At 35.2% G+C, this 12,790-nt stretch overlaps 2 protein-coding genes across 2 annotated transcripts in view; one reads left to right on the top strand and one right to left on the bottom strand.

The window, feature by feature from the left end:
- Nucleotides 1-3,953, top strand: part of LOC116165909 (atrial natriuretic peptide receptor 2-like) — a 114,273-nt gene extending 110,320 nt beyond the window's left edge. The window contains exons 14-15 of the mRNA XM_031480662.1: nucleotides 2,072-2,437; nucleotides 3,082-3,953. Of these exons, the coding sequence (XP_031336522.1) occupies nucleotides 2,072-2,437; nucleotides 3,082-3,330 (615 nt within the window). The 3' untranslated portion in view covers nucleotides 3,331-3,953. The remainder of the gene's footprint in view (nucleotides 1-2,071; nucleotides 2,438-3,081) is intronic.
- Nucleotides 3,954-3,970: 17 nt separating this feature from the next.
- On the bottom strand, nucleotides 3,971-7,300 carry LOC116165910 (proclotting enzyme-like). Its single transcript, XM_031480663.1, has 6 exons — nucleotides 7,146-7,300; nucleotides 6,966-7,099; nucleotides 6,799-6,920; nucleotides 6,585-6,750; nucleotides 6,129-6,534; nucleotides 3,971-4,287 (listed from the first exon to the last, which is right to left on the bottom strand). Exons 1-6 carry the CDS (start codon nucleotides 7,275-7,277, stop codon nucleotides 4,105-4,107), a joined length of 1,143 nt encoding a protein of 380 aa, XP_031336523.1. The 5' UTR covers nucleotides 7,278-7,300; the 3' UTR covers nucleotides 3,971-4,104.
- Nucleotides 7,301-12,790: the final 5,490 nt, after the last annotated feature.

Here is a 12,790-nt window from a genome sequence, read left to right as displayed (position 1 = left end):
GTGAAGGAAACGTGAAAAAAGTATGAATTTTAAGAGAAAATGGGGAAGTGTACTTACGTCGGAAAATGAAAAAAAACTATAATGGAGATCTGAGGAGGAGGATTTACTAATACCTAATAAACGCATCGTCAGTGCTCCTATTATTTTCGATTATTTCAATGCCACTGATAAATACCTATACACTGACTGATAACTACTAACAGAAATACTGTGATATTGAAATAAACATCAACCGAGTCTGCTCACCTTGTAACACCTAAAATGATTAAGAACCACTAATCCTGCTTTCCCAAGCAAAGAAAATGCGATAGTCTTACAAAAGATTAAAAACTACGTACCAGGACTAAAAATAACAACAGATCTTAAATATCTACCTACTAGACGCTTACACCATGAGCTATGGAACTATGGAAAGAATACTCACCGGTCATGTTCATCACATTATCAAGTTCTTTTGAAAAATGTCCTTCAGCTTCACTCTCTATGCAAGTCTGAAAACAAATTACATACATTTGTAGGATGGAAAAAACCTAAATAGTAGACTGGACCAAAGGAAACGTTTTTCCAAATAAATTAAGGGTACAAAACGTTTAATTTCTCATCGATTAACGGCTGCACTTTTGGGGATGCCACTTTTAAAACTCAAAAAAAATTCCAAAATTGATACCCCACGACAAACGGAGAATCTGAAAGAATTTAAAACTAAAAATTTCTACTAAAATATCGTAAAGTTGAAAATTAGTTCGACGCGTATACAACAACAATATAATTTTCGTGTTTCTATATAATTTCGTTCACTGCATATTTTCTAACAACAAAATATGATAATTCCTTGTCCACATAACCAAAACCAAAAAGCCATTTCACATACGCGTAAAGTCACCAACCTACAAACCAACGGAAATCCTTTCAAATGAAGAATCTATTATCGCACGCTGGACATTCTACCTTCCACAAGCTAACCTGTCTCCCCTAAAGCTGCCCAAACATGAATATAATTACCAAATAATAAAAATCAAATGCAGAGAGGTCCTCTCAAAATACTCAGGCACAAACATAAATACCGAAACTTCAAAAATAAAAGTGGAAGTGGCAGTGATAGTAATAGTACCAAACGAGCACATCCTATACCAAACTAAAGATGATTCAGTCTACACTGGGGAGCTCATTTCCATCAAACGCACCCTGAACTATTAAAAAATCAGGAAGCTCATAATATTAACATCATTACCGACTCATTATCGGCTATCGTCCATCCAATCCGTAAAAATACCGTACGTAGAACACCCAATAGTCTAAGTCTAAGACATCCAAGCGACCATCTCCAAAAGGCACACCATTAAATGGACCACTACACTACTATGGGTCCCATCGCATTGTGAAATGGCTGGAAACGAGACGGCTGATCAACAAGCAAAAACTGCAGTACTCCATCCCCACAACACCGTAAGAAAAATCACCATCCAAAACATACTGATTGCGCAAAAAAGAAACCACACTAACCAATGGCAGAGTAAATTCGCTATTTGATAGCATGGTATACGTTTTTGTGTAGACCGATTTTATACCTATACGTTTCAAATACGATTTTTATTCATATAAACAATATAAACCATAGAGTTCACTTTTTACGTTCATAATACGTATATAAATAACCGTTTTTTGGCATTCGTTTTATAAACGTACATAGCACCACTTTAATATACGCATATAAACCGTATACCAATGGGAAATAATTAATAATAAATTCCTACAAGAATACACAGCATCCGCCGGACATTTATGCGTATTATGTAGGGTTTTAGTCTACAATAAGCGCTTTTTATACGGAACTGTGTTGCTATAGGGTACCTTCCAATACATTAAAATAAAAAGGAATAACTTGTCCTGTTGACTACTGTTTAGTTACTTTGGAAAACTACCGCGACTTGTCTTATTTTAGCATCACCGTCACTTGTGTCAAATAAGCGTTAACAATCACGTGCCATCGACTTATTCTAACAGATTATTTTGAAAGGAATTCCACATCGTGTTACCTCTAGTGATAATAACATCATCAATTATGTTTTAGGTAGAAACAATAGGAGATGCGTACATGGTAGTTTCAGGTTTACCTGAACGAAATGGAAACAAACACGCAAGAGAAATAGCACGAATGTCTTTGGCGTTACTTGACGAAGTAAAACACTTCAAAATTCGCCATAGGCCCGCCGACCCATTAAAACTGCGAATAGGAATGCATACCGGTCCTTGTGTTGCCGGAGTTGTCGGTTTAAAAATGCCAAGGTATTGCCTTTTCGGTGATACAGTAAATACGGCGTCAAGGATGGAGTCTAATGGGCAACCACTTCGAATACATGTTAGTCCCGTAACGAAGAATGTACTTGATACATTTGGAACTTTCAACTTGGAATGCCGAGGCGAAGTCGAAATGAAGGTGAGCTCCGTTTTTCCAACATTCATCCTTTCGTTTCTTGCATTCTTTGTTTTTTTTTTGTTAAACCCTTCAGATTCTTCGGATTTAGCAATTATTTACTTTCACATTCGCGATTTTTTAATTCACAATTTCGGATTCAAATTCATTAAATCCATCAGAATGTTTAGTTCCTTTAGATGCTTCAGTGAGGATGCTTTTGGATTGTTCCCTTTATTTAGATTCTTTCAACTTTGGCGTTTCTCTGCACTCGGATTTGTTCAGAGCCCTCTCTATTAGAGCTTTTCGCATAATCTTCCGATTCTTTACTTCCAAAATCTTCAGCTTTTTTAATGCTGCATTATCAATTTCTTTATATCTGAATCAGATCTTTTTTTATTGAAGAAAAGGCAAGAACATGGCCTTACATTTTTTCTTCAAATAACTCTTAACATTGTAAGCGATCTTTATATTATTATATTTGTTATATGATCTTTTACATGTAATGTTCCTGGTGTTAATTTGTAGAATCGTTCACAGAACTAAAGACACGCCAGTAACGTTTCGACAAATAATTGTCCGCATTTAAATAAATAAGTATAAGCAAAGAGTAACTTGGTATAAGGGAAATGAGAGGTTTTTTGGTAGTAATTTACCTTTCATTCCAGGGTAAAGGGAAAATGACAACGTATTGGCTATTAGGTGAGCGAAAAATCCAAAGCAAACATATGGACAGGGTAGTTAAAATACCAAATTGTGAAAAATTAACCGCAAGTATGAATTCAAATGTGAAAAAAGGGTCATATTCAAATCTTAATGGAAAAAGTTTAAATGCGAGCGGTATATGTGATCAACAAGAAGATGCTGCTGTACCTCTCCTATCGATAACACCATCAGAGCACTATACACAAGCGTAAGAATAATAGGACCACCAAAACCATCAATGTGCAAGTTTCTTCCTGTCTTATAATACCTATATTTATTTTGTTTTGATAAATCAATCAACCACAAGCACGTGGCATGACCAGAGTTATTGTGGACCACCCCGTAATATAATTTAGATCTACCCTTCTTAAATTTAGAAATAAACTTTTGCACCCTTTATACTCTATTTACTGAAAGGTATTTTTTCTGTACCTGTTTACCATTGTGAGCTTTATACCATTATTGTTAAAGTATATTGTATAGTTTATAGTAACATACACAGGGTTCTCATAAATACTTAATTGCAGGATGTGATAGTTACATTTAGAAGCTTATTTGTCTAATATAAGTTATGGCTATCATAACAAAACCCTGTAGACTTGACTGTTGGCACAAATAAAGAAATGTTTACTTACGTACCTACTGTCTGTCCCTATGTTCATTACAAGACGAGTATGCACAATATACCCATAGCATCCGTTTTCCTTTTTTTAATTTAAATTGCTTATTTAATTTGTATGGTGTACTAGTAATACTTTCGTACAAGTCTGCAATGCAATGCAATAGATACGAATTTATGTGATAAATAGTTAATTTTACAACAGGTTCTTAAAAACTTTAATTTGTGTACATTATTTAACTAAATTAATTAACCTATTTTATTTTGTATAAGAAAATCAGATATATAATTATTTGTTATTGCTATACAGTTGTAAATTATACATTTTTCTTATATACTTACATATATAAATAAAAGTGTCATATTACTACGGCAGTGAAATTATTTGCTCCCCTATCGTGTGTGTAACAATCCATGGTATATACTTATCGACCCTTGTGTAAATACCCGGTTGATCTTTATTTCCACATCCTATTCCCCAGGACACAATCCCAATGGTCGCCCAACGTCCATTATCTAATTTGTATAACAGAGGACAACCAGAGTCTCCCTAAAACAATACATTATAATGAGGATTATAGCTATATAAGCAAATAATATACATAGTCGAGTTCACAGCGAAACACGGTGAATAGCATCTTATACTTTGGCCGGATGGTAAATGCATCTTGAGAAATTTAACATTTTTCGGTTGCCTACGCGCTCATGGTATTGGTAGATTAATCAGTTTGGAGTTTGGTGGAGTTTTCTCAAGGTACTTGACTGCTCATCGAGGTGGCCATATGCTGTTATATTGCTATTCGGCTATTGTTATACGTAAAACTAGACTGTGGAAAAGTATAATGAACCTATGGTGCGATCCGGACTCAAATAGGTAGATAACTGTTTCGGCCCCATATGAAAAAGTTAAAACCTCTTTGCTAGCACGAGCACTTAGGGGTGATCTAGATTGAAAGCAATGAGAGACAAAGACCTGACGATGCGTTTATAGGTTTGCTACCTAGGGTCAAGGATAAGGAGGTGTTTAAATTCCATTGCCATCGATGTAAGGAATTTGGTCATAAGAAGGGCAAAAGCACTTGCCCCGAATCTGCGAAAAGTGCTGACGACACAAGTCGTTTGCCAGTGAATCATATTATTTGTGGCAGAATGGTAAAAGGTAAGCGATTTTTCGGAACTCCATAGAGGAAGTGCACATCTGAATCTTGCGAATCATGCTTCGACCGAAATTAGAGCTCAAGATAATGCCGTTTTTACGACTGAAATTCAAGGTGAGTCTAAAACCATACATTTGATCGATGCTCTGCATGAACCAGACTTACGTTCGAACTTGATACCGGTTAGCAAAATCGCAGACAAAGGGTTCGAAATTGTGTTCAAACAGGACAGTGCTGAGATTTTAGCTCCATATGGAAAAGTAATTTTACTTTCGCGATTTATTGGATGCGATTGATAAAAATTCGATTGGCGGTATTGAATATGTGAAGGGTGTCAAACGTTCGAGAGAATTGGAGGGGAAGATGATAAGGGTTTCTTTCCCGAAGTAATCCTAAAGAATCATACATTCGTTTTGAGGAATAACCCAATAAATATATCCCCAAAAGTATAATAAGCTCAACTGGTAGCACAAGGTTCAGCCAGCGACCTAGTGTGGATTCCCGTGAAACCTTCGCGCAGGTGACCAGAATCGGAACGCTATCGCCGTTCAATACGTCATGAAGATTCGATAGCTAGATGTCACGTGTGCCTATCTCAACGGAAAGTTGAAGATGGAAACTCAAACCGGATACATAAATGAACTTTTAAACCGTTTTGAGATGACTGATGCTAAACCTGTTTCTACTCCAACGAATACCTCGTCGAAATTGAAGAACAACTCTCATGTTACAAGTATTCCCTATCGAGAACTGCTGGTTTAACTTATTTGTCAAACCAGACCCGATATAAGTTATGCCGTAAGTTATTTGGAACAATTCAACTGTTGTTACAGCTTCTTACGATATCTTAAAGGTACGTTGGAACTAGGAAAAGCTCAAAACCTTTAACCGAATTTGTTGACGCGGACTGGGGAAATTGCACGTTTGATAGAAAACCCTATGGTGAGTATGTCTTCATGTTAGGAGAAGGCCCAATATCTTCGATTCGAGAAAACAAAAGACTGTGGCTCTTTCCTTATCGCATCTTAATAATTTAGCTCTAACCAATAAAAAGCCCCCAATTAATTAACCACTTTACATTTTGATCCTTTTTGTAATATGGTAACGAAGAACAAGATCGGAAAACTCCCTTTCCTCTCTGCATTGATCAACAAGACCGCTAACATCTAAATTACGCGATCTAATCTTTCGAAATATAAATTAAAGTAAAAGAAAAATAGTAAAAGCTCCTTACCAAACAAGAATCTTTTCCTCCTTCGTAGGCGGCAGCACACAAATTATTTTCAGTAATTCTTTGAGTGAAGGACTCTACACATTTTTCTTGCTCCCAAACGGGTACGGCAACCTCACGTAAAATCGCGCTCGTTGGACCAGAATAGCTTTCTTGCCCCCATCCAGCAATAATGACCGTCTCGTTTACATAACTTCCATTCATGGGAGGCAAACATATTGGCCATATATACGTATCAAAAACGGTGGGCTTATCCAAAGTTACAATTGCAATGTCATGCAAATATGTTGCCGGGTCATATTCTTTGTGTTCTGTAATATCTTTCACTCCAAAATCTCTGGCACGTGTTTCGCCGACTTGCATAAAGTTGTATTCGCCTAGTCGGACTCGTATATTATCCTTGGATGCACTGAAAATCAAAAAAAAAACGATATGTTAGCTTAGAGCATAAATCCCTACCTATGTATACAATGGGCAGCGGTTAATATGTGCCGATCAGTAATTACAGCTCCCCCGCAGAAGGAAAATTGGGTGTCACCGGGCCTATATAGCGCTGCTAACCAAGGCCACTGCCTTGATTGTTTTTCTGACGTTCTTCTACTACTACTACTCGTTATTCCGCACCCTGTACTAAGAGCAATCAAAACTTTACCAAAGCGGTGATAGTAGGTACCTGACGTTGAAAGTTCTTCATCATCATCATAATCTCTCACTCCGGCAGGTAGATCCATAACAATACGTGAACCGGTAAGTTTACTAATCAAGACATCATCAGGACAACAAACCCCAACATGCCTAAAAATTAACTAGCCATAAACAGATCAGATCAGCTCAGCTTACATTTCTGTAATAACACATAAGTAGTCCAAGGATCCTTTGGAGTATCCTAGGACGTTCATCTCGCAAAACGCGGCATGCTTACAGTGTCCTGGGACATCGCCAGGAGCAATGCATTCTTGGTACCGTCGATTAATCTGCGCATTAAACGTTAAAATAATCTAATTGTCTGTTCCAACTAACCTTATAATGCTTTTGGAGTCCTAAGTATCTTTTACTTCTAGTGAGAGGCCTGAACCTAGGATCGTGTTGAGATGAAATTTCATGGTTTAATAATGCCAGCTGTACTAGAGAAACACATACAGATAACAACATAATGGTAGTTACAGAGCGTGACATTGTTATACATAAATAATTATTAATGCATTTTAGAACTAGGTATGCGATAGCACGTTTCCTGTGAAAACAGATAGTTTCCATTGCCACAGAAGTAGGCGTATTAATATTGATATAAATCTCAATAATAGTATCTACTTATTTTTGATTTGTTTAGGAATGATAACTAGCAGTTTTGTTTATCCAGGGAATCCCTTGCTTTTTACCAAGAGTGCGTGTAACTTTCCTCTCAATTTTAACTTCTCTGGGTCATTTTTGTCTTAAGACCAGATGAAACATCTACGTCTCTTTACCGAATGTTCTTTAGGGAAATGTTGTCTCATTACAAAAACTATGATATTATCTATACAGATGGATCAAAAACGAATGATGGTGTTGGTAGTGGTGTGTATTTCAACAATAAGTCCTTTACATGGCGTCACAGTATCATTTCAAGCGTATATTCGGCTGAGTTGTATGCGGTGTGGCAAGCGCTCCTAATGTGCGAATATATTACTAAAACGGAAGTTGTCATATGCACAGATTCACTTAGTACTATTAATGCCCTTATAAGGAGACACATACCGCTAGATCCACTATAGCTACCTCAATAAAAGAGCGTTTATACTACCTTAGATCAATTAAATTTAAAATCTTTCTAATGTGGGTACCAGCACATGTTGGCATATATGGAAATGTTAAAGCAGATGAAGCGGCGAAAATTTCTTCAAACTATGGGAGCATTGATGAAGTTACTACTCAATGTACGGACTGGAAAGCTTATATAAAAAAAAGGATTATGCGTAAATGGGAAACAATCTGGGCTGAATCTGAAACATTCTTAAGTAATTTCAAAAGAAATGTACGGCCATGGAAAAATGATTATAACCTATCAAAAAGGGAAGAAGTAGTGTACACAAGAATGCGAATAGGGCACACTCGTTTGACACACTTACACCTCCTAGGTAGATGTGGGCATAATATCTGTAGAATATGCGGGGTACCTTATACATTGCAACATCTCTTAATAGATTGTCCTGTATTCACAAATGAAAGAGAGAATTCGAACCTGATGGATAAAGAACTGAGTAAGATTTTAAGTAATGATCGTAGAAGTATTGCACGTTTAATACAGTTTTTAAAAGTTATTAACATGTTTAGAGAGATTTAACCAGTTACCGTTTTCATGTAAAATGGCGCAAGACCTCAGCAGTCGTAGCCATAAACCTAAAAAAAAAAAAAAAAAAAAAGACCTTTCACAAACTATTGCTTGTTCTTCTGTAGCTATTACATCTTACTATAAATGATTTATTATTTTACAGACGCGGTTTGTAATTTTCACTTAATCATTCCAAATTTGAAGCTAAATTGTTGAAGGGTTTTCTGTGGTGATTACAATTTACAACTTGGAAATCACATAGGTAGTGATACCATCAGTGTTAAGTGGTAGGTATCTAGGTCCAATGGATCTGGTTCTGATTTTTTAGACGAAGATCCTTTATCTGGATATCGGGATATCCAAGATCTGGCAGTCAATTTTAATATTTTGTTATACAAAACGATTTTTTTGCAATATTTAACATTGGCGAAGTAAATCGTTTTTATTTAAAGAATAAATATGTTGCGTTCATTACGCAGGACATCATTACCTACGGGTAGCTAAGCTTAGGCTTAGGAGGTATGACGGATGTGAGGTAATTGTTTATAAGACAACTCACGTGTATATGGGCATGCCGCAGCCGACCTACCTGAATTATCCGAAAAACACGTTATTGTTATGTAGATATACACGACTAGTTAGTTAAGTAGGAATTCCCTAAGCAAACTTTGAATTCTAAATAGGTAAAAGTGAAACCTGGGAAGGGGTTACACAGGTTACACAGAATAAAATAAGAAATAGGTAAGCATTTTCCTAATTTGAGTGTAAATTCTGACAGGATTAGATGATAGATGAAGAATAGTACATTATATACCAAGGTAGAGAAGTCTAATATTATTGCCTGAGCACCAAGATTAAGGGGCGAAAACAATAATAGAATTCTCTACCGTGGTATGTAGGTATACTATTTTTTTCACTGTACTAGATAGTACTTGAAGTCCTCTAAATTAACAGCTCTATATTGTTAAGAAAGTGAACGGTTGGATAGAATTTTTTGTTTATTAATTTAACATGCTAATTAAGTGCGTTCTGTCATTGAGATATTTTCATAGAGAGTAATTTCGTTCGAATTTTTTTTTAAATGCGATAATTTTAACAATGTAGTTTCTCTCGAAATGACTGGTGGCAATTATTCATTTTAGAGAACTTGTCTACACCTTTATTGAGCCAAATTTCGGGTTCTGATTTCTAAAAGTGACAGCGTGACAGTTCCCATTATTGCCTACTATAGTTAATAATGACCACATTATTAACCACTTTGAACAACTGCCGAGAAAGCCTACTTTACAAGTGAAAAAAGGTTAATAATCATGTCATCCAGACGCTATAGTGGTGAAAAAAAGGAATTAATTGAAGCTCAGTTTATTTTAAATTGTAAATTTTACAAGATCCTTTCAAAAAGTGAGAATAGAGGAGTGATCCAGTGTCAACACTGCCCTTATCAAATTAATACGTCAACTGCGAATTTTCTGTAGTACATTTAAATGCACATTTGTTTGGATTTGTTGTGCCACTTAACGGTGCAGATATCTAAATCTTATTATTAATCACATTTTAAAAGTAGGTAATGTAAAAATAATGCAGGATTTATAAAAGATCTAAATCCTTTTGACGGATCTTTGATCTGGACCTAGATCAGAATTTTTTTAATGTATCTGGATCTGTATCTAGATCCATAATTAAAGGATCTTACCCAACATTGGCCTATAACACTTTTTTAACAGCCCACAAAACGTCTCCGGCTCTATAGGCGCCAATTTGAGCCGCTGATCCCTAGTGCTAGGATTTTGCTGTCTGTATCCCCATGCAGTGTTGTTTCTAGATGCCACCCAGTTTAATGGTTGTCGATAATATTACACTAATTTTGTTTATTGAAAAATGTTAGTCGCTATCGATTTCGGATTTTTTTCTCGTCCATCATCAGGCGATACGTCGGGATGGCTAACGAATCATGGAAAATGTAGTGAAGAATGTTTTATCTGAATATTATTTTGAAAATTATTTTGAAATCTGAACCATATTTTAGTTAGCAATTCTGTATAATTTATGTGACGAATGATAGGCGTGTATGGGAATTAATTCAAGAATCTTGTAAAATTGAATAACCTTCCTTTTTTACCAAAAATTGACTGCACCAAAATTTCTGGGGAAAATACTTTTTCTTATTAATTTTGGTGCATAGAATCCAAAACAATTCGTACTTTTTCGATCAGACTTCTCAATCAAAAGTTATAGACTATAAAAGAAACCAATTTCGAAAGAAAATTCAAAGGGCTGTAACTTTTGAACTAGTAGCCCAATCTTGGAACTGTTTGAAATTATGGATTCTACAGGCCACATTCTATAAGAAAATTTTTTTCCGGGTCGATCTGAGACAATTTTTTTGAGGGCCTCAAAAAAAGGCAGTGTAAACCTTCCTTTTTTACCAAAAATCGACTGCACCAAAATTTCTCGGGAAAACACTTTTTCTTATTAATTTTGGTGCGTAGAATCCAAAACAATTCGTACTTTTTCGATCAGACTTCTCAATCAAAAGTTATAGACTAGAAACCAATTTCGAAAGAAAATTCAAAGGGCTGTAACTTTTGAACTAGTAGCCCAATCTTGAAACTGTTTGAAATTATGGATTCTACAGGCCACATTCTATAAGAAAATTTTTTTTCCGGGTCGATCTGAGACAATTTTTTTTGAGGGCCTCAAAAAAGGCAGTGTATAACCTTCCTTTTTTACCAAAAATCGACTGCACCAAAATTTCTCGGGAAAACACTTTTTCTGATTAATTTTGGTGCGTAGAATCCAAAACAATTCGTACTTTTTCGATCAGACTTCTCAATCAAAAGTTATAGACTAGAAACCAATTTCGAAGAAAAATTCAAAGGGCTGTAACTTTTGAACTAGTAGCCCAATCTTGGAACTGTTTGAAATTATGGATTCTACAGGCCACATTCTATAAGAAAATTTTTTTCCGGGTCGATCTGAGAATTTTTTTTCGAGCCTCAAAAAAAGGCAGTGTATAACCTTCCTTTTTTACAAAAATCGACTGCACCAAAATTTCTCGGGAAAACACATTTTCTTATTAATTTTGGTGCGTAGAATCCAAAACAATTCGTACTTTTTCGATCAGACTTCTCAATCAAAAGTTATAGACTAGAAACCAATTTCGAAAGAAAATTCAAAGGGCTGTAACTTTTGAACTAGTAGCCCAATCTTGGAACTGTTTGAAATTATGGATTCTACAGGCCACATTCTATAAGAAAAATTTTTTTTCCGGGTCGATCTGAGACAATTTTTTTTTCGGGGCTCAAAAAAAGGCAGTGTATAACCTTCCTTTTTTACCAAAAATCGAATGCACCAAAATTTCTCGGGAAAACACTTTTTCTTATTAATTTTGGTGCGTAGAATCCAAAACAATTCGTACTTTTTCGATCAGACTTCTCAATCAAAAGTTATAGACTAGAAAAGAAACCAATTTCGAAAGAAAATTCAAAGGGCTGTAACTTTTGAACTAGTAGCCCAATCTTGGAACTGTTTGAAATTATGGATTCTACAGGCCACATTTTAAGTAGTATTTATCTAGAATACTATTTTAAATTTTTAATGTATTTGAGTGACAAGTATTTGAATACTTTTTACTGTATTCGAATCCTTTTCAAAGTAAGATAATGAAATACTTTTGAAAGTATTCGAATACTTTTTATAGTATTCAAATACCTTTGATTTGTGTAAAGTATTTACTATTCAAATACTTTTTGAAAGTATTCTGCCCAGCTCTGGTTTCAATTGTGTTCGCAGAGAATTTAACAGTTTCATTCGATAACGCTTTTGTGTGTTTCCTCTTCTGTTACTACTACCATTGTATATACATCTTATACAATGCTACTACTAAGCTTTGAAGTGTTTAACTCCGTATATATGAAAATAGGGGGTGGTTTTGGTGATCTTACCGATTGATTTGTTTCTCCTGTTTGATTTTGATCACTTTCATTCGTCTTGCCCAACAGGCTAAATCGATTTAATAAATAGTATTTATCTTCTAGCATGTGACTAGTATTTTACATTATTAGCTGGATAAGTGAGTTTTTATTGGCGATAGAAGTTGAGTGGCTATTACCTGGCGTATAATGTACAATATTTTATTTGTTACTCATTTATCAATAGCACATCGTGAAAATAAAAAAAAACGTTTCTATTGAGTAACAAAGAAAACCTGTTCTCCACATTTATTTTGATAAAAATTTCTCATTTCTGTGAGTTTTCCAATTGATCAACACATTTCTTAAAATTTTTTATTCAAAATTACAATTTAGGACAAAACGAATTTTGTATAATTGAAAATTATTGCAAATGCAGTTTC

Source organism: Photinus pyralis, unplaced genomic scaffold, assembly GCF_008802855.1.
Source record: "Photinus pyralis isolate 1611_PpyrPB1 unplaced genomic scaffold, Ppyr1.3 Ppyr1.4_LG3a, whole genome shotgun sequence".
NCBI classification, from domain to species: domain Eukaryota; kingdom Metazoa; phylum Arthropoda; class Insecta; order Coleoptera; family Lampyridae; genus Photinus; species Photinus pyralis.
This window is presented reverse-complemented; position numbering and strand designations above follow the sequence as displayed.